General features: G+C 49.9%; 1 protein-coding gene across 8 annotated transcripts in view; it reads left to right on the top strand.

Annotated features, from left to right (window-relative positions):
- The window catches only part of sipa1l1 (signal-induced proliferation-associated 1 like 1), a 586,476-nt gene that overhangs the window by 526,262 nt on the left and 34,403 nt on the right, over positions 1-25,811 (top strand). For 7 of the 8 annotated variants that reach the window (XM_072486108.1, XM_072486095.1, XM_072486090.1 and 4 more), the window contains 2 exons: positions 14,807-15,026; positions 15,991-16,137. In XM_072486108.1, the coding sequence (XP_072342209.1) occupies positions 14,807-15,026; positions 15,991-16,137 (367 nt within the window). The remainder of the gene's footprint in view (positions 1-14,806; positions 15,027-15,990; positions 16,138-25,811) is intronic. The other variant, XM_072486130.1, reaches the window with a different exon arrangement.

The raw sequence follows: 25,811 nt of genomic DNA on the forward strand, positions 1-25,811 counted from the left end.
GCCACTTCACCCAATCAAATGCCTTCTCCACCTCCGTGGACACCACAACCTCTGGTACCAGAGCTTCCGACGGATTCTTAACTACGTTCAACGACTTTCTTTTATTACTCGTGAGCTGCCTGCCTTTCACAAAGCCTGTTTTATCCTCTGCAACCACCCCCGGGACACAATCCTTTCCTCCAACAACTTGCCAATACTTTCACATCCGTGTTCCACAATGATATGGGCCTATATGACCCACATTCCACCTGGCCATTCCCCTTTTTCGGGATTGATGTAATCACTGCCTGCATCATCGTCTCCAGCAGCTCCCCCTTGTACAGCGCTTCATTAAACTCCTTATAAATTTCCGCCGGGTACCCATCCGGCTCCGGGACCTTCCCCGTCTTCATACCCCTGATACTATCCAGCACCTCCCTCAGCCCCAGGGGCTCCCCAACACCCGCCTCTTTGCTTCCTCCACCTGGGAAACACCAGCTTGTTCAGGAGCCTTCCCACATTGCCCTCCACTCCCCCCAGGTGCGCCTTGTACAGTCCCTGGTAATAAACCCTGAACACCTCATTTATCTTCCCAGCTCCCTCCACAGCTGGTGCACCAGCTGGTGGCTCGCCTCCTCTCTGACTTGCTCTCTCTCCCTGACTTGCTCTCTCTCCCTGGATTGCTCTCTCTCCCTGGATTGCTCTCTCTCCCCGGCTTGCTCTCTCTCCCCGGCTCGCTCTCTCTCCCCGGCTCGCTCTCTCTCCCCGGCTCGCTCTCTCTCCCCGGCTCGCTCTCTCTCCCCGGCTCGCTCTCTCTCCCCGGCTCGCTCTCTCTCCCCGGCTCGCTCTCTCTCCCCGGCTCGCTCTCTCTCCCCGGCTCGCTCTCTCTCCCCGGCTCTCTCTCTCTCCCCGGCTCGCTCTCTCTCCCCGGCTCGCTCTCTCTCCCCGGCTCGCTCTCTCTCCCCGGCTCGCTCTCCCACTCTCCAGCTCGCTCTCCCACTCTCCAGCTCACTCTCCCACTCCCCGACTCGCTCTTCGACTCCCCGATTCACTCTCGCACTTCCCGACTCGCTCTACCTCCCCAGCTCGCCCTCGCACTCCCCAGCTCGCCCTCGCACTCCCGAGCTCGCCCTCACACTCCCGAGCTCGCCCTCGCAATCCCGAGCTCGCCCTCGCACTCCCGAGCTCGCCCTCGCACTCCCGAGCTCGCCCACGCACTCCCGAGCTCGCCCACGCACTCCCCGACTCGCTCTCCCGCTCCCCGACTCGCTCTCGCACACCCAAGGTCGCTTTCGCACTCCCGAGCTCGCCCTCGCACTCCCGAGCTCGCCCTCGCACTCCCGAGCTCGCCCTCGCACTCCCGAGCTCGCCCTCGCACTCCCGAGCTCCCCCTCGCACTCCCGAGCTCCCCCTCGCACTCCCGAGCTCCCCCTCGCACTCCCGAGCTCGCCCTCGCACTCCCGAGCTCGCCCACGCACTCCCCGACTCGCTCTCCCACTCCCCGATTCGCTCTCGCACACCCAAGGTCGCTCTCGCACTCCCGAGCTTGCCCTCGCACTCCCGAGCTTGCCCTCGCACTCCCGAGCTGGCCCTCGCACTCCCGAGCTGGCCCTCGCAGTCCCGAGCTGGCCCTCGCAGTCCCGAGCCCGCCCTCGCAGTCCCGAGCCCGCCCTCGCAGTCCCGAGCCCGCCCTCGCAGTCCCGAGCCCGCCCTCGCAGTCCCGAGCCCGCCCTCGCAGTCCCGAGCCCGCCCTCGCACTCCCGAGCCCGCCCTCGCACTCCCGAGCCCGCCCTCGCACTCCCGAGCCCGCCCTCGCACTCCCGAGCCCGCCCTCGCACTCCCGAGCCCGCCCTCGCACTCCCGAGCCCGCCCTCGCACTCCCGAGCCCGCCCTCGCACTCCCGAGCCCGCCCTCGCACTCCCGAGCCCGCCCTCGCACTCCCGAGCCCGCCCTCGCACTCCCGAGCCCGCCCTCGCACTCCCGAGCTCGCCCTCGCACTCCCCAGCCCGCCCGCTCTTTCTTTCTCCCCAGCCCGCCCGCCCGCCTTTTCTCCCCAGCCCGCCCGCTTGCTGTCTCTCTCTTTCCCTGTAATGATATGCATAAGCAATTCTGTATGTGAATCTGTTAGACCTCCACCAGTAGGTGGCAAAAGAATACACCACATGACACTACAACTTCGGGGAGTCTGGGTGAGGAGTCATTGTGGATAGTCATGTTTAGTATTAGCTCTCGTATTCTAGTTGTTAACAGTTTACGGTTCATTAGTAGTATTATTGTTTTCTAGCCACGTTATTGTAATTTAATAAATCTTAACTAGTCACAAACTCAACATTCTTTTGTGCGCTGACTCAATCATTGCAATGCACTAGAACATAACTTGGTACCAGAAATGGTGACCTACGGATTGAAAATCTGAAGTAAAGAACTTGAGAAACGTTACTGCTAAAAACAATCTACTAATCGATGAAGAGTATCAAAAGAACACATCTCAACGCTTAACTGGTTAGCGAAGAAAAAGATGTATAGCTTGAAAACACCACATGCAACTGGCAACATAGATGCAAATTTCCGCTCTTTTAAGCAACAGTTTACCTCGTACATAGCAGCTCCAGGTATACAGGCACAGTCTGATGAGCAAAACATAGCGATGCTGCTCACTATAGCAGGTCCACATGCAATCAAAATCTTTAACACTTTTGTATTTGAGTGAGAAGCAGATAGTGAGAACTTTGATGCCATTGTTTAGAAAGTTTGATGAGCATTGTAACCCGTAGAAGAACAAAACTTGTGAATGGTATATTTTCAGAACGCGCATGCAGCAGACAGGCCAGTCCATAAGACAGGAGCAGAATAAGGCCACTCGGCCCATCGAGTCTGCTCCGACATTCAATCGTGGCTGATGTTTTTCTCATCCCCATTCTCCTGCCTTCTTCCCATAACCCCTGATCCCCTTATTGATCAAAAACCTATCTATCTCGGTCTTCAAGACACTCAATGATTTGGCCTCCACAGCCTTCTGCGGCAAAGACTTCCACAGATTCACCATCCTCTGGCTGAAGAAATTCCTCCTCATCTCTATTTTAAAGGATCGTCCCTTTAGCCTGAGATTGTGTCCTTTGCTTCTAGTTTTTCCTACAAGTGGAAACATCCTCTCCACGTCCAGTCTATCCAGGCCTCGCAGTATCCTGTAAGTTTCAATAAGATGGACAGTTATCTCACGGATCTAAAATTAAAAACTCAGACTTATAACTTTGCCACATTAAAATCGTCAATGACCAGGGTTCAAATCGTATTTGGCATAAAAAACGATAATGTACGTGAACGTCTTTTGAGGGAGAATGAGCTCCAGCTCGAAGATGCAAGAAATATTTGCCATGCCAGCGAGTTAGCTGCGCAGCAAATCAACACGTTAAACATGTGACGTGTAGGCGCGATAAACAGGAATGAAGCCACGCCATTGATGTTATAACGTTCCCAAAAGCAAAACATGGTCTCAACAGCGGTGGCCATTTTAGGCGATTGCCAGACGCCACCATTTTGTGTAAGCAGTGTGGAAATAGGCATTTACAGAGGTAATGTCCCGCCTTTGGGAAAATTTGTGCAAAGGCAAAAAACACTTTGCCAAGTGGTGTTTTTCCAACAAAAAAGTTGACTCACAAAAATCTATAAACACCGTTGAAGAAATTAATTTAGAGGATACATTCTTCATTGATGTCATTACTAATGAAGTCAGGGCCAACGTAGCCAAGCAAAATGAAATGTCTTCGAACATAAGTAGTAATAATGAAGTATGTACTGTAAATAAAGATAATTAGACAGTTTCTTTACTCTTAAATCAAACGTTTATAAATGTCAAACTTGACACAGGAACGAGAGAGAATCTCATCAGTATCATGGATATTGAAGCGATGAGAATCAAGCCGGAGATTTTGAACATGCCAGTACTTTTAAAAGATTACAATGGTCAAAGGATTCATTCTTTAGGTGTGTGTGCTTGATGTTCAAGTCAAAGATAGAATCCACTAGGTGTGAAAGCTTGTGAAATACTTCAGTTAGTCAAGAGAGATACAAGTCTGGGGGCACTGATAACGGCACCACTGCCGTTCTCGCCGGTCTGGTACTCCTCAAGTCCGGTGGTAGTGGCGGCCCTGAGAGTCTGGGGGCAGTGGAGGAAGCACATGTCAGTGGAGGGAGCATTGGTCTGGGCTCCAATAATAATCATCGGTGGAAGGCTGGATGGGGGGGTTTCGGAGGTGGCAAAGAGCAGGGATCGAGAGGATGGGGGATTTATTCATAGATGGGAGCTTCCCCTGTTTGAAAGATTTAGAGTAGAAATTTGAATTGCCAGCAGGAAACGGATACAGGTATCTGCAGGTACGGGATGTTTTGCAACGACAAGTTTTGACCTTTCCGCTCCTACCGCCACGGGGGATACAGGACAGTGTAGTTTCTAGAATGCGGGTGAGAGAGGGGAAGTTATCGGATATCTACATAGAACACCTGGAGTCGGAGGTAACTCAGATAGAGGAACTAAAGGGCAAATGGGAAGATGAGCTAGGGGGAGAGATAGAGGCAGGTCAGTGGGCCAGCAGGGTACTAAAAACACAGGTGGTGCCGAGTCCAGAGGTGGCGATTTTTGGAGTGTCGGAAGATCCGGGAGTCCAGGGGGCGAGAGAGGCTGACGTCTTGGCCTTTGCCTCCCTGGTAGCCCAGAGACGGATAGTGCTCGCGTGGAGGGACTCGAAGCCCCCGAGATCAGAGACCTGGGTTAGCGACATGGCTGGGTTTCTCAGTCTTGAGAAAATCAAGTTCGCCCTAAGAGGGTCAATGCTAGGGTTTGTCTGGAGGTGGCAGCCATTTGTTGACTTCTTCGGCGGAAATTAACGTCAGCAGAGGCAAAACAATTAAGGGTGGGGGGGAGAAGTTAGGCTATTTTCTGTTTAGAATAGGAGGGACTTGTTCGGGATGGAGATGATTTATGCAATATGTTTATATTTGGATTTCCATTGTTTACGTTCGTTGTTACTGTTATTATAAAATTACAATGACCTTACTAAAATGCTTTTTTTAAAAGGAAAAGAGAGTAGGTAGTGCTGACTATGCTTTGAATGTGCATATTGGATTGGTGAGTTCAATGGTACAAGCATTTCCAGAGAGTTTTTCAAGATTTCGGTGTCTTGCTATTTACTTACCAAATTCACTAACGGATAATGCGCAATCCGTAATACATGCTCCTCGGAGAGTACCAGCGCCATTAAGGGATCAGTTGAAAGCTGAACTTGATAGAATGACTAATCTAGGGGTCATTAAGAAAATCGAAGAACCAACAGATTGGGTAAATTCAATGGTGTGTGTTAAGAAATGCAATAACATCCGTGGCGATTTGTTAGGCCGATGGCCAAAGAGTTCTCCTTCTTCTCCCATGTTCACAAGGTGTATTCCCGGATAGATTTCTTTGTTTTGGGAAGGTCACTGATTTCGAGGGTGGAAGGAACTGAGTATTCAGCCATAGCTGTTTCAGATCATGCCCCACACTGGGTGGACCTGGAACTAGGAGAGGAGAGGGAGCAGCGTCACTCTGGTGACTGGATGTGGGATTACTGGCAGATGAGGGAGTCTGCGGAAGGGTGCGGTGATGTATCGATAGGTACCTGGAGGCCAATGACGACGGGGAGGTCCGAGTGGGAGTAGTATGGGAAGCACTAAAGGCGGTGGTCAGAGGAGAGCTGATCTCCATCAGGGCCCACAAGGGGAAAATAGAGGCCAAGGAAAGGGAAAGACTACTGGGGGAGATTTTGAGGGTAGATAAAGAATACGCGGAGGCCACGGATGAAGGACTATACAGGGAGAGGCGACGACTCCAGACGGTGTTCGACCTGTTGACCACAAGGAGGGCGGAGGCACAGTGGAGGAAGGCACAGGGGATGAGATATGAATATGGGGAAAAGGCGAGTCGCCTGTTGGCCCATCAGCTGCGAAAGAGGACAGCGGCGAGGGAGATAGGGGGAATTAGGGTTGAAATGGGAGCTACAGTGCGGAGAGCAGGGAAGATAAACGAGGTGTTTAAGACCTTTTGCGAGAGACTATATAGGTCCCAACCCCCGGAGGGAGAAGAGGAGATGCGGCAGTTTTTGGACCAATTAAGGTTCCCGAGGGTGGAGGAGCAGGAGGTGGAAGGCCTGGGGGCGCCGATTGGGGTGGACGAGGTTACCAAGGGGCTGGGGAACATGCAAGCAGGGAAGGCCCCGGGACCAGATGGGTTCCCGGTGGAATTCTATAGAAAATATGTGGACTTGTTGGCCCCGCTGCTGGTAAGGACCTTTAACGAGGCCAGAGAAGGGGGGACCCTACCCCCGACAATGTCGGAGGCGACGATATCGCTAATCTTGAAGCGGGATAAAGATCCGCTGCAGTGTGGGTCCTATAGGCCTATCTCACTGCTAAATGTGGACGCCAAGTTGCTAGCAAAGGTGCTGGCAACGAGGATAGAGGATTGTGTCCCGGGGGTGGTGCACGAAGACCAGACAGGGTTCGTAAAGGGGAGACAACTAAATGTCAACGTGCGACGGTTATTAGGGGTGATAATGATGCCCCCAGCAGAGGGGGAGGCAGAGATAGTGGCAGCAATGGATGCAGAGAAGGCATTTGATAGGGTGGAGTGTGAGTATCTATTGGAGGTGCTGAGGAGGTTCGGGTTCGGGGGCGGGTTTGTCAGCTGGGTTAAACTCCTCTATGGGGCCCCAACGGCAAGTGTGGTCACAGGTCAGCAAAGGTCGGAGTATTTTCGACTACACAGGGGAACAAGACAGGGATGCCCGTTGTCCCCATTACTGTTCACGTTGGCAATTGAACCACTGGCCATAGCGCTGAGAGACTCCAGAAAATGGAGAGGGGTGATTAGAGGGGGAGAGGAACACCGAGTGTCACTCTACGCGGATGACCTACTGCTGTATGTGACGGACCCAGTGGGGGGGATGACAGAGGTCATGCAGATATTGAGGGAGTTTGGAGATTTCTCGGGATATAGGCTTAACATGGGAAAGAGTGAACTTTTTGTGATACACCCTGGGGACCAGAGTAGAGGGATAGATGGCCTACCGCTAAGGAGAGTGGAAAGAAACTTCCGATACCTGGGGATTCAGATAGCCAGGAGCTGGGGAACCTTACACAGACTCAATCTGACACGGCTGGTGGAACAAATGGAAGAGGATTTCAAAAGGTGGGACATGCAGCCACTGTCACTGGCGGGCAGAGTGCAGGCAATTAAGATGATGGTACTCCCGAGGTTCCTGTTTGTGTTCCAATGTCTCCCTATACTGATCACTAAGGCCTTCTTTAAAAAAATAGATAGGAGCATCACGAGCTTCGTGTGGGCAGGGAAGGCCCCGAGGGTAAGGAGGGGGTTCCTACAACGTAGCAGAGACAGGGGGGGACTGGCGTTGCCGAATTTGGGCGACTACTACTGGGCCGCCAACGTGGCGATGATTCGTAAATGGATGATAGAGGGAGAGGGAGCGGCGTGGAAAAGGTTGGAGATGAAGTCCTGTAAAGGGACGAGTTTAAAAGCGCTGGTGACGGCGCCACTACCGCTCGCCCCCAAAAAATTTACCACAAACCCAGTGGTGGCGGCAACATTAAGTATCTGGGGGCAATGGAGGCGACAGAGGGGTGTGCTGGGAGCCTCGGTGTGGTCCCCGATCAGGAACAACCATAGGTTTGCCCCAGGGAGGCTGGACGGAGGATTCCAGAGCTGGCACCGGGTAGGAATCAGGAGAGTGGGAGATTTATTTGTAGACGGGACGTTTGCGAGCTTGGGAGCGCTTGAGGAAAAGTATGAGCTGCCCCGGGGAAATCTCTTTAGATATATGCAGGTGAGAGCGTTCACGAAACAACTGGTGAGGGAATTTCCGCTGCTCCCGACACAAGGGATCCAGGACAGGGTGCTTTCGGGGGTGTGGGTCGGGGAGGGCAAAGTGTCAGATATATACCGGGAGTTGAGAGAAGAGGGGGAGGAGTTGGTGGGCGAACTGAAGGGAAAATGGGAAGAAGAGCTCGGGGAGGAGATTGAGGAGGGTTTATGGGCTGATGCCCTAAGCAGGGTAAATTCCTCTTCCTCGTGTGCCAGGCTTAGCCTGATCCAATTTAAGGTGCTGCATAGAGCACACATAACGGGAGCAAGGTTGAGCAGGTTCTTCAGGGTGGAGGACAAGTGTGGGAGGTGCGGGGGAAGCCCGGCGAACCACACACATGTTTTGGTTGTGTCCGGCACTGGAGGGGTATTGGAGGGGAGTGACGGGAGTGATCTCGAAGGTGGTGAAGGTCCGGGTCAAGCCAGGCTGGGGGTTAGCTATATTTGGAGTAGCGGATGAGCCGGGAGTGCAGGAGGCGAAAGAGGCCGATGTCGTGGCCTTTGCGTCCCTAGTAGCCCGGCGTAGGATTTTACTCATGTGGAAGGAAGCGAAACCCCCCAGATTGGAGGCCTGGATAAACGATATGGTGGGGTTCATAAAACTAGAGCAGATGAAGTTTGCGCTGAGAGGATTGGCTCAAGGGTTCACCAGACGGTGGCAACCGTTCCTCGACTACCTAGCGGAACGTTAGAGGGAAGATAGATGGCCAGCAGCAGCAACCCAGGGGGAGGGGGGTAAATTGTTTGGGTTTTTGGAGGGGGAGAGGGGGCAGGGGGAAGTATTACTTCGTGTTATTTGGTTAGTTTACCATGTTAGTTAAACAATGTTATATTGCAGTTATCATGTTACCTTTTTTTTTGATTTGTAAGGGAAAAAATTGTGTTTGAAAACTTTAATAAAATATATTTTTTTAAAAAAGAAACGCAATAACAATTTGAGAATATGCATGGATCCTAAAGACCTCAATGCCAACATCAAGTGAGAGCACTATCCAATACCAAAACGTGAAGAAATAATGAACGAAATGTCAGGTGCGACATGCTTCAGTAAACTGGATGCATCGCAGGGTTTTTGGCAACTCAAATTGGATGAAGAGAGTACAAAGTATTGTACGTTTAAAACTCCATTTGGGCGCATCTGTTTTCTTTAAATGCCTTTTGGGATAATATCCACATCTGAAATCTTTCACAGGGCAATGAAGCATATTGTGGAAGGTATTCAAGGAGTTTGTGTGTATGTTGATGCTTCTATGAAGGAAGAATACGACGGCCGACTCACCAAAGTACAACAATGTTAAGAAGTATGGGCTAATAGGGGCAGCACGGTGGCGCAGTGGGTAAGCCATGCCGCCTCACGGCGCTGAGGTCCCAGGTTCGATCCCAGCTCTGGGACACTGTCCGTGTGGCGTTTGCACATTCTCTCCGTGTTTTGCGTGGGTTTCGCCGCCACAATCCAAAAATGTGCAGGTTAGGTGGATTGGCCACGCTAAATTGCCCATTAATTGGAAAAAATGAATTGGGTGCTCTAAATTTTTTTTTAAAAAGAAGTATGGGCTAAGGTTGAATGAAGTATCAATTTGGCATTAAAGAAATCATGTTTCTGGGGGACACCTTATCTGCTCAACGCGTACAACCCAATCAAATGGCAATACAGGCAATAATGAATATGCCGCGACCGTCAGACATGAAAGGAGTTCTAAGTATATTAGGAATGATCAACTTTAAGGTAAATTGTTTTAGAATTTGTCAGCCAAGACAACGTGTCTAGGACGTTATCAAGAAGATGCGTACTTTTGAATGGACAGACAAACATGAGCAAAAATGGCTTACTCTTTAGACAACATTGACAACAGCTTCAGTGCTAGCATAGAGGGGAGGCGGTGGCGTAGTGGTATTGTCACAGTAATCCAGAGACCCAGAGTAATGTTCTGGGGACCTAGGTTCAAATCCCGCCACTGTAGATGGTGGAATTTGAATTCAATACAATATCTGGAATTAAAAGTCTAATGATGACCATTGTTGTATAAACCCATCTGGAAATCTGTCGCCCTCACCTGGTCTGGCTTACATGTGACTCCAGACCCACCGCAATGTAGTTGACTCCTAACTGCCTCCTCGAGGGCAATTAGGGATGGACAATAAATGCTGGCCCAGCCTGCAACGCCCACGTCCCATGAACAAATGAAAAGAAATTTCTACCCGACCAAGAAAACGAAAATCTCGACTGATGCGATAAAGGATTGGTTAGCTGCAGTTTTGTTACAGCAGGTAGATGGAGAGGATTGGAAGCCAGTTGCCTATGCATCTAGGTCTATGGCCGACTCTTGAGTGATACGCAAAAATTGGGAAGGAATGTCATGGCTTGGAAAATTTTCATAGCTATGTGTATGGCCCACCAACTTTTCTGGTAGAAACGGATCGCAGAGCATTGGTAGTCATCGTCAAAAAAAACGAAGTGAGATGTCACCACACATCCAGAGCATGATGATGAAGCTCCAGTGGTATGATTTTTGACCTAATTTACACATAGGCAAGCACATTGTAGTTGTAGATGCGCTATCAAGAGCTACAGCTGTGCTGGAAGACAATCATATTGAAGATGATGTGCAGGGCAGCATGGTGATGCAGTGGTTAGCACTGCAGCCTCATGGCGCCAAGGTCCCAGGTTCGATCCGGCCCTGGGTCACTGTCATTGTGGAGTTTGCACATTCTCCCCGTGTCTGTGAGTATCTCACCCTACAACCCAAAATGTGTGCAGGGTAGGTGGATTGGCCACACTAAATTGCTCCTTGATTGGAAAAAAAAATTGGATACTTTAAATTTATTTTTAAAAAGGTGATTTGCAAGTGCATGTTAATCTGATAGCAGAGACACTGATGGTGTCTGATGAAAAATCAAAACTAATAGTGGCAGAAACTAAAAAGGATGAAGTGCGGCAAAAAGTAATCAAGAATCTCAATGAGGGATGGCCAAAAGAGTCATGTTCAAAGTACCACAGCATCAAAGCAGAACTAATGTAGCCAATGAATTCCTACTAAGGCAACAAAGAATAATAATACCACAGTCTCTGCGAGCCAAAATTTTACAAAAAAGTCATGAGGGCCACCTTGGAATTGAAAAGTGTAAAAGGAGAGCACAAGACATGGTGTATTGGCCAGGAATCAACAAGGATATTCAAAGGATGGTAGAGGAATGCGCAATATGTCAAAAATTCCAACATAGACAAATGAAAGAAGTTCTCTGACCCCGCTCCCCTCTCATGCTCTGTCCCCTGCTCCCGCTTGCGCTCTCTGTCCCCCGCCCCCTCTCATGCTCTCTGTCCCCTGCCCCTTCTCGTGCTCTCTGTCCCCTGCCCCCTCTTGCCCTCTCTTTCCCCGCCCCTTCTTGCGTTCTTTGTCCCCTTCCCCCTCTCGCGCTCTCTGTCCCCTGCCTGCTCTCACGCTCTCTGTCCCCTGCCTGCTCTCACGCTCTCTGTCCCCTGCCCCTTCTCACGCTCTCTGTCCCCTGCCCCCTCTCGCGCTCTCTGTCCCCTGCCCCCTCTCGCGCTCTCTGTCCCTTACCCCCTCTCGTGCTCTCTGTCCCCTGCCCCCTCTCGTGCTCTCTGTCCCCTGCCCCCTCTCGCGCACTCTGTCCCCTGCCCCCTCTCGCGCTCTCTGTCCCCTGCCCCCTCTCGCGCTCTCTTGTCCCCTGCCCCCTCTCGCGCTCTCTGTCCCCTCCCCCCTCGCGCTCTCTGTCCCCTGCCCCCTCTCGCGCTCTCTGTCCCCTGCCCCCTCTCGCGCTCTCTGTCCCCTGCCCCCTCTCGCGCTCTCTGTCCCCTGCCCCCTCTCGCGCACTCTGTCCCCTTCCCCCTCTCGCGCTCTCTGTCCCCTGCCCCCTCTCGCGCTCTCTGTCCCCTGCCCCCTCTCGCGCTCTCTGTCCCCTGCCCCCTCTCGCGCTCTCTGTCCCCTGCCCCCTCTCGCGCTCTCTGTCCCCTGCCCCCTCTCGCGCTCTCTGTCCCCTGCCCCCTCTCGCGCTCTCTGTCCCCTGCCCCCTCTCGCACTCTCTGTCCCCTGCCCCCTCTCGCGCTCTCTGTCCCCTGCCCCTCTCGCGCTCTCTGTCCCCTGCCCCCTCTCGCGCCTCCTCTCTCGCTCTCTATTCCCCGCCCCCTCTCATGCTCTCTATCCCCTGCCCCCTCTCGCGCTTTCAATCGCCTCTCGCCCTCTTGCGCTCTCTGTATCCTGTCCCCTCGCACACTCTCTAGCCCCGCTCGTTTGCTCTGTGTAGCTCCCCGCCCCTGCTCGCTCGCTCTCTTTTGAGCATTTCAAGTAAAGTGGTCATGTAGCTTTGCTCAAATCAACATTTTGCTACATTGATAAATAGACTACTAAAAATGCTGAATTGGAATGTCCAGAGGCCATGAAAGGTGCTATAGAAATACATGGTTTTCATGCCACTGCCCCTCTCAATGTCAGTGTCTCCCATTTTTTCTCTAGCCTTGCATAAAAATGATAGCACAACTAGAGGCTATTTTGCCCGTCACATCTGCACTAGTGCCGATTCATCAACTTTATTTGTTTTATGTGAACAGGATTGATTTGTAAAATGTCCAGAGATACAGGTTGAGAGATATTTAAACTGTTGATGATAGTGAGAAAGAAGTGCATTCGTAAAGCGAGTACTGAATTGTAATGTAATGGTCCCATTTAAGAATGGATCTGGGCCAGATAAACTGGAATCAAAGATTGGCAGGAAAACAAATCCTGAACAATGGGTTACCGAGAGACAGTTCAGGCAAAGCCAAGGTACACTCCCATGAAAGGGAAAGGAAGGATAAACAAATCCAGAACTTGCTGAATGATGAAAAGATAGCGATTAAGGTAAAGAATAAAAAGTGTGCTTATGACAGATGTCAGGTGGATAATACAAATGAGAACTCTGCTGAATAGCTAAGGTTCAGAGGGGAAGTCAAGAAGCAAATAAGAGAAGCAGAGAGAGTATGAAAGAGACTGCAGCTAACATAAATTGGGATCACAAAGTCTTCATCGGCATATAAATAGTAAAAGGGTGGTAAAAGGAGGAGTAGGCCTGATTAGGAACCAAAAAAGGGATTTACACATGGAGGTTGCGGTCATATCTGAGACATTAAATGAAAGCTTTGCATCTGTCGTCACCAAGGAAGAAAACACTACCCAGGTCACAGTGAAAGAAAGAGGAGGTATTTAATACACTAGAAAGATTTAAAATTGATAAGGAGGAGGCAATGGATAGGCTGTCTGTATTTAAAAGTTGATAAGGCACCAGGACCGGTTGGGATGCATCCAAGGATACTGAGAAAAGTGAGAATGGAAATTGTGGAGGTTCTGGTCTCATAATTTTCCGCCACTGGGATGGTGGTAGTGCACTGGAGAATTGCAAATGTTACACTCTTGTTCAAAAAAAGGTGTAAAAATTAGGCCAGTAACTACAGGCTGGTTAGAAGTTCAGTCGTGAGAAACTTGTGTTTAACTAACTTGGTGGGAGTTTTTTTTGAAGAAGTAACAGAGGGTTGATGCGGGTAATGCTGTTTCAGTGATGTGGTGTGCATGAACTTCCGCAGTGCCACACAATGGACACTGTGAGCAAAGTTATAGCTCTTGGAATAAATGGGACAACATGGAATCATAATTGGCTGAGTGATCAGAAACAGAGTAGTAGTAGTTAATGGATGCTTTTTGGACTGGAGGAAGGTTTGTAGTGGAGTTCCCCAAGGGTCACTGTTGGGACCCTTCCTCTTCCTGTTTTATATTAATGAAGTGGACTGAATTTCAAAATTTGCAGAATTGGAAGCATTGTTAACTGTGAGGAGGATGGTGTAAAATGTTTCAAAAAGAGACAAGTTTGTGGAATGGGCAAACAAGTGGCAGATGAAGTTCAATGTGGAGAAATGTGAAGTGATTATTTTTGGTAGGAAGAACATGGAGTGACAATATAAAATAAAATATACAACTCTAAAAGGAATGCAGAAGCAAGTACATAAGTCATTGAAGGTGGCAGGCCAGGTTGAGAGAGCAGCGAATTGGTATCCTAGGCTTCATGAATTGGGGTATAGAATGCAAAAGCAAGGAGGTTATGTTGAACTTGTGTAAAACACTAGTTTAGCCACAACAGAAGTATTGTCCAATTCTAAACACTACACTTTAGGAAAGATGTGAAGGCATTAAAGAGAGTGCAGAAAGGATTCTTGAGATTGGTTCAGTGGATGAGAACATTCAGTTACAAAGATAAGTAGAGAAGTTGGTACCATTTTCCTTGGAGAAGAGAAGGCTTAGTGGAGAATTGATCGAGGTATTCAAAACCACGAGGGACTGGACGGAGTATATCAGGAGCAACAGTTCCCACTCAAGAAGGCACAGATTGAAGATAATTGGTAAAAGAAGCAATCGCAACATGAGGAAAAACTTTCACACAGCGAATAGTTAGGATCTGGAACTTTTTCACACAGCGAGTAGTTAGGATCTGGAATGCACTGTCTGAGATTATGGTGGAGGTAAGTTCAATCAAGGCATTCAAAAGCAAATTAGCTAGTTATCTGAAAAGGAAGAATGTGCAGGGTTATAGGGAGAAGGTGGGGAACTGACACTAAGTGAATCACTCATTCAGCGTGCCGGTGTAGAGATGAAGGGTCAAGTGGCCTCCTCCTATACTGTAATTTTAAAGAGGCTGATGCAGCATAAATTCTAATACTGACATGCTGTGAAGGAAATATTGTGACCAGAATGTGTATCTGAAAATGAAAAACTAATCCTTAAAAACAAACCAGGATAAATTTGACTAAATCTTCGCTCGATTTCCTGAGGGTCCAATGTTTTTAACCCCTGATGCATGACATTTATTTGGCAATTAAGTTTTTGTTCCTTATCGCGGATCTGAAACAATTGCATTTTCTCCTGTTCTATGTAGCCTTCTCTCCCAGACACACCAACCACAAGGAAGCCATTGCATCGGACCCTATCTGATGAGAGCATTTACAGTGGCCAGAGAGAACCTTCATTCTCCAACACTCATGCATCACTCCTGGATCAAGCCTTGCCCAATGATGTCCTCTTCTCCAGCACCCATCCCTCGCTGCACTACACACTGCCAGGCCGTAAGCATGGACAGTCGATAAAATCTCATCATGGTGGGTAGTGCTCACAGGAGCCTCCTCTGTTGTTTTGTCAGAGTACAGCAATCTGGTTCACTTGATGCTTTCATTGCGTCTGCAGGGTTTTCTATCCTGATTTTCTTTTCCCCTTCTTCCCTGACATCTGATGTGTTTTGAGGTACAGTTCTGTTGGAGCCAGACATTCTCTAGTACCTCCTGAAACATGGCTGCTGCTCTGATTTGAGCTTGGGCAGCATTAGTCTGGATATCATTCAACCGCATGGGGCATCACCACCAAGGCCTCCACCCAGGACCCACACATATGTACACATTTTCCAACAGGAATCATTGGATTGTGATCAGAAGCAGGAACCTCCCAAAAATCCAGAGGCTCTGAGAGCCATTTGTGGCTCTTGTATTGCTACCCTGGCTAAGATTGGTTTCAGGATTGGATCCGAGATTTACCGCTTAAACTTTTGTGTTAAGAGCCAGGAGGAGAAACCTGCTTAAGTTGTAATCAAGGTGCAGACCATCTGCACTCCTTAGCCCTGGTCTGCCACTTTTGTCAAAATGAAGGCCGTATTCAGACTCTACTTCCCTTCAACTGAGGTCTTATTTTATATAGGGAAATTAAAATACACTTTTTTAACTTTGGATGGATTTTCTTCCAAGTTTTGATTGGTCACCAACTTACCTAGTTAAGCCTTCTGTCGTTGAATAAAAACCAGATGGTTCCAGGGTTCAAGTCCACTTCTACTGCAGGGATTGAGATTCATCAGTTCTTAAACAGGACAGTCTAGAAGCGTTTTCTATAGAGGGAGAGAATTGGGAATTTAAGATCAAATCAATTTTTTCTGATAAATGGTGGGGTGTGGAGATTACTCTGCTGTCTTGGGTTGTCAAGTTTTCTCATTTCCATTTTAAATTAATTAATGGGTCTGATTGAGTTAAATTACCTGGTAACCCATGTTTGGTTAATATTTCACTATTTATCCCGCAGTTGAACTTTCTGCATCTGATGGTTCCCTGTCTGATATTCATGAAAGAAGAAGACAGCCACTGCCGGATCCAGGCCTTATGCCCCTGCCTGACACTGCCATGGGCTTGGAATGGTCCAATCTTGTGGATGCTGCAAAGGCATTTGAAGGTCAGAATTTGTGTGTAGTTGTGGCGGTTGAATACTAATACACGGTGTAGAATCTTATTCCTTGTTCACTAGTTCTATTTGATGTTGTAAACTGACAATCTAAAATTGCTTTCACATGGCTCAGTCTGGATCTTGGGAGAAGAACACCAAATGCCTTGCCAGTGTCACTCTCCTTATCAATGAGAAATTTACCACTGGGCTCTTCAACTCCAATCAAATACATGGGATGGGATTTTCGCAGGGTCGGGAGCACTCCACATACCTTGGACAACGGCGAGCAGGACCCAAATATGGAAGTCCTGCCCCCTTATACATACATAGTAACATGCGTCGAAGATAGACGACGGAGGAGGCCATTCCGTCCGTCGAGTCTCCTCCGCCATTCTATTTGATCATGGCTGATCATCAGGTTCAACAGCCTGATCCTGCCTTCCACCCCCCCATCCCCATATCAATTGATCCATTTAGCCCCAAGATCTAATTCCTTCTCAAAATTACACGTTTTGACCTCAACTATTTTTTTGTGGTAGTGAATTCGACAAATTTGCCATTCGCTGAGTGAAGAAATTTCTCCTCACCTCAGTTCTAAAAGGTTTACCCCATATCCTCAAACTATGACCCCTAGTTCTGGACTCCCCCACCATTGAGAACATTCTTTCTGAATCTACCCTGTCTAATCCTGTTAGAATTTTATAAGTTTCTATGTGATCCCCTCTCACTCTTCTAAACTCCAATGAATATAATCCTGACCTACTTAGTTTCTCTTCATATGACAGTCCTGCAATCCCAGGAATGAGCCTGGTAAACCATTGCTGCACTCCCTCTATAGCAAAGGACACCAAAACTGCACACAATACTCCAGGTGTGGCTTCAGCAATGCCCTATACAATTGCAGTAAAACGTCTCTATTCCTATACTCCAATCCTCTCGCTATGAAGGCCAACATACCATTTGTCGTCTTTACTGCCTGCGCGATTACTTTCAGCGACTGATACACAAGGACATCACGGTATCACTGTGTATCCACCTCTCTCAATTTACACCCATTCAAACAATAATCTGCCTTCCTATTTTTGTTACCAAAGTGGATAACTTCACATTTGTCTATGTTATACTGCATCTCCCATGCATATACCCACTCACTCAGCCTCTCCAAATCCTGCTGAAGCACCTTGCATCACAGTTCACCCTCTCACCCAACGCTGAATCATCTGCAAATTTGAATACACTACATTTAGTTCTCTCATCCAAATCATTAATATATAATGTGAACAGTTGGGATCCTAGCACAGATCCCTGCGGTATGACACTAGTCATTGCCTGCCAATCGGAAAACGACCCACTTATTCCAACATTTGCTTCCTGTCTGCTAACCAGCGTTGTACCCATCTCGAGACACTATTCGCAATCCCGTATGCAAAAACTGAACCATCCAAATTTTTGCCAGCAGGTGAATGGGGCAGGATATGAATCCACACAGGAGTGAAACCCAAATCCAGTCGGACGGTTTAAAATTAGCACTGAGTTCAAGCAGACCTCGTTTGGTTTGTCCAAGGACCTTAATCCACAGTGTGGGAGTCATAAATTATTGGAATAGATGTGCATGCTCTTGAAGGGTATTTAAGGCCTCTTCTAAGTGTCATGATCTGAAGTTTTTAAATCCTCTGCTCTTTAAACTTGAAATTTAAACCAATTTAAAGGTGTTCTTGAAAAAATAACCTGTGCTGTGGATGAAGGGGTACCGGTGGACTTCCGGTAGCTGCACGATTCGGCAGCTCCTGCGATCACGGACTTTCGGGCTCGCTAGAGGAGCCCCAACAGAATTTTTTTCACCGACAACCCGTGGGGAAGAGAAGAGAGAGGTCCCCGACCAACTTTTATGGACCGGACCCGAAGTGCAACGGCCAAAAAAGCGGCATTGGAGCAGCGGGAGAAGCGAGGGAAAAAAGGCAAAATGGCGGCGGCCGGGGACAAAGAGGGGATGCAGGAATTCATCAAGCGCTGCTTCGAGGAGCTGCGTAAGGAGATGCTGGCGCCTATGCTGGCGGTAATTGAAGGACTAGGGATAACCCAGAAGGCCCACGAGGTGAAGATCCAAGAGGTCCAGAAAAGAGTGAATGAGAATGAGGACGAGCTCTTGGGCCTGGCGGTGAGAGTGGAGCGGCACGAGGCGCTACACCAGAAGTGGGCGGGAAGACCTGGAGAACAGGTCGAGGAGAAATAATCTGAGGATCCTGGGTCTCCCAGAAGGAGTCGAGGGGCCGATGCCACGGCATACGCGGGCACGATGATTGGGGCGATGATGGGCGCGGAGTCCCCTTCGAGGTCGCTGGAACTGGATGGGCGCACCGGGTGCTGGCGAGGAAGCCCAAGGCAAATGAGCCGCCAAGGGCGATGGTGGTGAGATTTCACCGGTTTACGGACAGAGAGAGGGTCCTGAAATGGGCCAAGAAGGAGCGGAGCAGCAAGTGAGACAATGCAGAGATCCGAATATACCCGGTCTGGAGCGCGGAGGTTGCTAAGCGGAGAGCGGGTTTCAACTGGGCCAAAGCGGTGCTGCATCGGAAAGGAGTGAAATTTGGAATGCTGCAGCCAGCGCGTCTGTGGGTTACATACAAGGACCAACACTACTACTTCGAAACGCCTGAAGAGGCGTGGACCTTTATACAAACTGAAAAGTTGGACTCTAACTGACGGTTTGTGAGGATGGGGGGGGGATGTTTGAGGTTTGATGTGTGATGGTTGTTGTATTTAGGGGGTCAATCACGCGCAGGAAATGTTATATGGGCTGGGGGAGAGAGACATGGCCGCGACAGGAGCTGCGCCAGAGGGGGCGGGGCAGGCTTTGGAAAGCGCCGGGTTTTTTACCCCCGCACGCGGGAAGGTGAACGAAGGAACGTATATTGATTGGGAGACTCCCACACGGGGGGGTCAAAGGGACGGTGGGGGAACCCGCGGTCAGCAGGTGTCAGCTGACTTACGGGAGTGATATGGGGGAGGAAAAAAGCTAGACAGGGGTCTAGAGGGGGGAGGGGGGAGGTGGGGGGGGGAGAAAAGGGTTGCTGCTGCACTGGCCGAAAGGGAATGGGACACACAAGAGGTGGTCGGGACGGAGGTCCCCCGGCTGGGGGACTGGAGGGCGAGGGAGACGCGGACACGGGACTGGCCCAGAAAAGGAGATGGCTAGTCGGTGGGGCGTGGGGGGGGTGAGAGCCCCTCCAATCCGGCTGATAACGTGGAACGCGAGGGGCCTGAATGGGCCGGTGAAGAGGGCTCGAGAGTTCGCGCACTTGAAGGGACTGAAGGCAGACGTGGCTATGCTCCAAGAGACACACCTGAAGGTGGCGGACCGGGTCAGGTTAAGAAGGGGATGGGTAGGACAGGTATTTCACTCGGGACTGGACACAAAAAATAGAGGGGTGGCAATTTTGGTGGGAAAACATGTGTCATTTGAGGCCAAGACTATCGTAGTGGATAATGAAGGGAGATATGTGATGGTGAGTGGTAGGTTGCAAGGGACATGGGTGGTGTTGGTAAATGTATATGCCCCAAACTGGGATGATGCTGGATTCATGAAGCGCATGTTGGGGCGCATTCCAGACCTGGAGGTAGGAGGCTTGATAATGGGAGGGGACTTCAATACAGTGCTGGACCCAGCACTGGACCGCTCCAGATCAAGGACGGGAAAGAGGCCGGCGGCGGCCAAGGTGCTCAGGGGGTTTATGGATCAGATGGGGGGAGTGGACCCATGGAGGTTTGCAAGACCGCTGGCCAGGGAATTGTCTTTCTTCTCCCACGTGCACAAAGCCTACTTGCGGATAGATTTCTTTGTTCTGGGCAGGGCGCTCATCCCGAGGGTGGAGGTGACGGAGTATTCGGCCATAGCCGTTTCGGAACATGCCCCGCACTGGGTGGAAATGGGGCTGGGAGAGGAGAGGGACCAACGCCCGCAGTGGCGGCTGGATGTGGGACTGCTGGCAGATGAGGTGGTGTGTGAGGGGGTGTATCGAAAGGTACTTGGAGGCCAGCGACAACGGGGAGGTGCGAGTGGGGGTGGTATGGGAGGCGTTGAAGGCGGTGATCAGGGGCGAGCTTATCTCTATCAGGGCTCATAGGGAGAGGACAGAGGGCATGGAAAGGGAGAGGTTAGTGGGGGAGATTTTGAGAGTGAACAGGAGATACGCAGAGGCCCCGGAGGAAAGATTACTGGGGGAAAGACGACGGCTCCAGACGGAGTTTGACCTGTTGACCACGGGGAAGGCGGAGGCACAGTGGAGGAAGGCGCAGGGGGCGACCTACGAGTACGGGGAAAAGGCTAGTCGGATGCTGGCACACCAGCTCCGTAAGAGGACGGCAACGAGGGAAATAGGGGGAATCAAAGATGGAAGGGGAGCCACGGTTCGGAGTGTAACGAAAATAAACAAGGTATTCAAGGCCTTCTATGAAGAGCTGTACAGATCTCAGCCCTCAGGGGGGGGAAGAGGGGATGAGACGATTCCTAGACCAACTGAGGTTCCCGAGGGTGGAGGAGCAAGAGGTGGCTGGTTTGGGGGCACCAATCGGGTTGGAGGAGCTGAGCAAGGGTTTGGAGAGTATGCAGGCGGGGAAGGCCCCGGGGCCGGACGGGTTCCCGGTGGAGTTCTACAGAAAGTACGTAGACCTGTTGGCCCCACTACTAGTGAGGACCTTTAATGAGGCAAGAGAGGAGGGGCCCTGCCCCCGACAATGTCGGAGGCGACAATTTCCTTGATTCTAAAGCGAGAAAAGGACCCACTGCAATGTGGATCATACAGGCCGATCTCGCTCCTCAATGTGGACGCTAAGTTATTGGCAAAAGTGCTGGCCACGAGGATTGAGGACTGTGTCCCGGGGGTGATTCATGGGGACCAGACGGGATTCGTAAAGGGCAGGCAATTAAACACTAATGTGCGGCGGCTCTTAAACGTGATAATGATGACATCGGAGGAGGGAGAGGCGGAGATAGTGGCAGCTATGGACGCAGAAAAGGCCTTTGACCGAGTAGAGTGGGAGTACCTCTGGGAGGTGCTGCGTAGGTTTGGGTTCGGGGGAGGGTTTATCACCTGGGTTAAGCTCCTTTACAGAGCCCCGGTGGCGAGTGTAGTGACGAACCGGCGGAGGTCAGAGTACTTTCAGCTGTACCGGGGAACAAGGCAGGGGTGCCCCCTGTTGTTTGCATTGGCGATCGAACCCTTGGCCATATCACTGAGGGAGTCTAATAAATGGAGGGGGGTGGTCCGAGGGGGAGAAGAGCATCGGGTGTCGCTATATGCGGATGACCTGTTGCTGTACCTGGCGGACCCAATGGAGGGGATGGTGGAGGTCATGCAGACTCTGAGGGAGTTTGGCGAGTTCTCGGGCTATAAGCTCAATGTAGGGAAGAGTGAGCACTTTGTATTACAGGCGGGGGACCAAGAAAGAGGGATAGGGGACCTACCGCTGAGGAGGGCGGTGGGGAGTTTTCGGTATCTGGGGGTCCAGATAGCCAGGAGTTGGGGGGCCCTACATAAACTGAATCTGACGAGGTTGGTGGACCAAATGGAGGAGGACTTCAAAAGATGGGACATGTTACCGCTCTCGCTGGCGGGTAGAGTGCAGTCGGTCAAAATGGTGGTCCTTCCGAGGTTCTTGTTTGTGTTTCAGTGCCTTCCCATCGTGATCACCAAGGGCTTTTTCAAGAGAGTAGGTAGGAGTATTATGGGGTTTGTGTGGGCGAATAAGACCCCGAGGGTAAGGAGAGGGTTCCTGGAACGCAGTAGGGACCGAGGAGGGTTGGCGCTGCCAAACTTAGGGAGTTACTACTGGGCAGCAAATGTGGCGATGATCCGCAAGTGGGTTATGGAAGGAGAGGGGGCGGCATGGAAGAGGATGGAGATGGCGTCATGTAAAGGAACGAGCTTGGGGGCGTTGGTGATGGCACCGCTGCCGTTCTCGCCATCAAAGTATACCACGAGCCCGGTGGTGGCGGCAACGTTAAGGATCTGGGGCCAGTGGAGACGGCACAGGGGTGCAGTGGGAGCCTCGGTGTGGTCCCCGATCAGGGGTAACCACCGGTTTGTCCCGGGGAAGATGGACGGGGGGGTTCCAGGGCTGGCATCGGGCGGTGATTTGAAGAATGGGGGACCTGTTCATTGACGGGACATTTGCGAGCCTAAGGGCACGGGAGGAGAAGTTTGAGTTACCCCCGGGAAATGCATTTAGATATATGCAGGTGAGGGCTTTTGTGAGGCGACAGGTCAGGGAATTACCGTTGCTCCCGGCACAAAAAATTCAAGACAGGGTGATCTCGGGTGTATGGGTCGGGGAGGGCAAGGTTTCGGCAATACACCAAGAGATGAAATAAGAGGGGGAAGCGCTAGCAGAAGAGTTGAAGGGTAAATGGGAGGAGGAGCTGGGGGAGGAGATCGAGGAAGGTTTGTGGGCTGATGCCCTGGGTAGGGTTAATTCCTCCTCCTCATGCGCCAGGCTCAGCCTGATACAATTTAAGGTGGTTCACAGAGCGCACTTGACGGGGGCGAGGTTGAGTAGGTTCTTTGGGGTAGAGGATAGATGTGGAAGGTGTTCAGGGAGTCCGGCGAACCATGTCCATATGTTTTGGTCGTGCCTGGCACTGGAGGGGGTTCTGGAGAGGAGTGGCGGGAGCAATATCTCAGGTGGTGAAAGTCCGGGTCAAGCCAGGCTGGGTGCTAGCAATATTTGGAGTAGTGGACGAGCCGGGAGTGCAGGAGGCGAAAGAGGCCGGCATTCTGGCCTTTGCGTCCCTAGTAGCCCGGCGAAGGATCTTGCTAATGTGGAAGGAGGCGAAGCCCCCTAGCCTGGAGGCCTGGATAAACGACATGGCTGGGTTCATAAAGCTGGAGAGGATTAAGTTTGCTTTGAGAGGTTCTACAGGCGGTGGCAACCGTTCCTAGACTATCTCGCGGAGCGTTAGAGGAAGGTCGGTCAGCAGCAGCAGCAACCCTGGGGGTGGGGGGGGGGGAGGGAATGGGGGATTGCTTGGGGGGGATGGATGAACCGGAGATAACATGAAGGGCGGGGGAAACTGGCACGTGCGGGAGAGAGCCAGTGTATAAAGCTATGTAAATATACCATTTTGCCATGTATATATCTTGCTCAGTGCAATTTCGTGTTATTTTGTTACGGGGGGGGTGGGGGTTATTGTTTGTATGGGGAAAAAATTGTGTTGGCAAAAAACTTTAATAAATATTTTTTTTTTAAAAGAAGGGGTACCGGTGGATGTACTGTACTTAGATTTCCAGGAGGCATTTGGTAAAGTGCCACATCAAAGGTTATTGTGGAAAATAAAAGCTCATGGTGTTAGGGGATAACATATTGGCATGGGTAGGAGATTGGCTAGCTAACATGAAACACAGTTGGCATAAATGGGTCATTTGCTGGTTGGCAAGATGTAACGAGTGGTGTATCATATGGGTCAGTTCTGGAGCCTCAACATTTTACAATTTGTATAACTTAGATAAGGGGACTGAAGATAAGTTGCTAAATTTGCTGATGAATAGGAAAGTAAATTGTGAAGAGGAGGCTACAAAGGGACATAGATAGTTTGCGTGAGTGGGTAAAGTTCTGGCAAATGAAGTATAAAGTAAAAAAATATGAAGTTGTTCATTTTTGCAGGAAGAATGAATAATAAGCATTGCAGAGATTGCAGAGCTCTGAGATGCAGCAGGATCTGGGTGTCCTAGTGCATGAATTGTAAAAGGTGAGCATGCGGGTACCAAAGTTAATAGTGTTTTTGTTTATTATGAGGGGAATTGAATGCAAAAGTATGAGGTTGTGCTTAGGTTATTCAGGGCATTGGTGAGACCATATGGGAGTACTGTGTACATTATTGGTCTCCTTATTTTAGGAAGGATGTAAATGTGTTGGAAGCAGTTGAATGTAGGTTTACGAGACAAAATGCTAGAATGAGAGGGTTGTCTTTTGAAAAAGGTTTGGACAGGCTAGGCCTGTATCTGCTGGAGCTTAAAAGAGTAAGAAGTGATTTGATCAAAACATATGAGATTCTGAAAGGTATGTGGAAAGGCTGATTCTAGTGGGAGCATCTAGAACTAGGGGGTTAGTGTTTAAAAAATAAGGAGTAACTCATTTAAAACAGAGACGATCATTATTTTTCTTTCTCTGAGGGTCATGAGTCTTCTAAACATGTAGTGGAAACTGTAGGCAGGATTCCCTGTTTCAGAGACTTAAGTGTTGACCCCAGGGCAGAATCGGTGGACTTCTACGGCAGTGAAATTGGTGCTGGTCCCAGAGCAATTCTGGAGCATTAATGGGCCAGCGCCATGTGCAACACGAGCGATTCCAATGAAACACGGTGTCCGATTCGCTGTGTTGCTAACTTTTGGTTGGCTCTTAAATCGTAATTTGCTCTGTTTGTTTAACCTTTGCTCTCGAGTCGCCAGGTATCTTTATGATACCGCCACGAGGTTCAAGTTCAAGTAATGATCATTAACTCAACACACCAATTAGTAAGATTCAAATCAAAACACATTTATTATACACAGTAAATCACTACTCATGCATAAACTCTACTTTCTAGACCAGTCTTATCACTAAAAGGCCTATACTTAGCTTCGGAATTGGCCCACCAGATCAGGGGAACAAATGGCCTTTTGTTCAGGTCCTGAGTCTGCATGATTCAAAAGCTTGTATGGACTGGTAGCTAGGAGCGCCTATCTCGTAACGAGCGCTGACTGGAGACTTACTTGGTTGATGCGGCAGCTTAGACAGGTCACTCTCATGGGTTGATTCAAGTTACTGAGTGACCCTGCCAAAGAAGGACGATTTGAACTTGGGGACTTTACTTTTTAGTCCCCAGGGGCTTCCCGCCTTTCGGGGCGTACCCCGTACCTGGTTCCAAATGATTGGACTGCGTTCCGATCATTTGGATCGATTTCTCCAATACTGGAGTTGTTCCCTGATCGCTGGGCGGTCCCTAAATGTCCGTTGGCCTTCCTTTGTCTTGGCTCGTGCTGACGCCGAGGAGTCTGGCTTGGCTTTATTCACCTTGAGTGTTGCAATTGTTCCTTGGAATTGCTCATTACATGCAGATGGCTGCTGGTTTCAGTGCTGTCTTGTTTTTGCAAGTTTCAATACACATGATTTCTGCACTTGCTAGTCTTTGCCTGTGTTGGCTGAATTTCGCTTCAGTCTTTGCGGTTCTCCATTTTAAGTCGGGAAGTGGCCAAACCAGGTGGCTACACACCCTCCTTGTGATCCCTAACGCGAAGCATGAAGGATCACATAACTGCGTTAACTTCATTCCCTGACCCGGCGAGCACTCTTCCATGGCCTCTACACTGACCATAACTATGCAATCAAAATTTTTAACTAACCTTCTAAGTGGTGCTATGTCAAAACAGGGACATGCATTACAAAATTTTAAAAAACGGTACCTCTAACTGTCCTCAATAAACTACACTCACTGAAACATTCAATCATTCTAACTTCCTAACAATACAAAAATAAAAGCAGGATTCACATTTTTCCTGGCTTGGCAGTCAAGCACAGAGTTGTACAATCTTTCCGTCGTAAATGAAATACTTTTTTTTTTTAATTTACAAAAAGAACGCAAACGAATGTCCTTTATTATAGATCGAACGATTCGGTGTCCTGGCGATAACCGAACATAGGGGATCTTA

Source organism: Scyliorhinus torazame, chromosome 2 (genome assembly GCF_047496885.1).
Source record: "Scyliorhinus torazame isolate Kashiwa2021f chromosome 2, sScyTor2.1, whole genome shotgun sequence".
Lineage (NCBI taxonomy): Eukaryota > Metazoa > Chordata > Chondrichthyes > Carcharhiniformes > Scyliorhinidae > Scyliorhinus > Scyliorhinus torazame.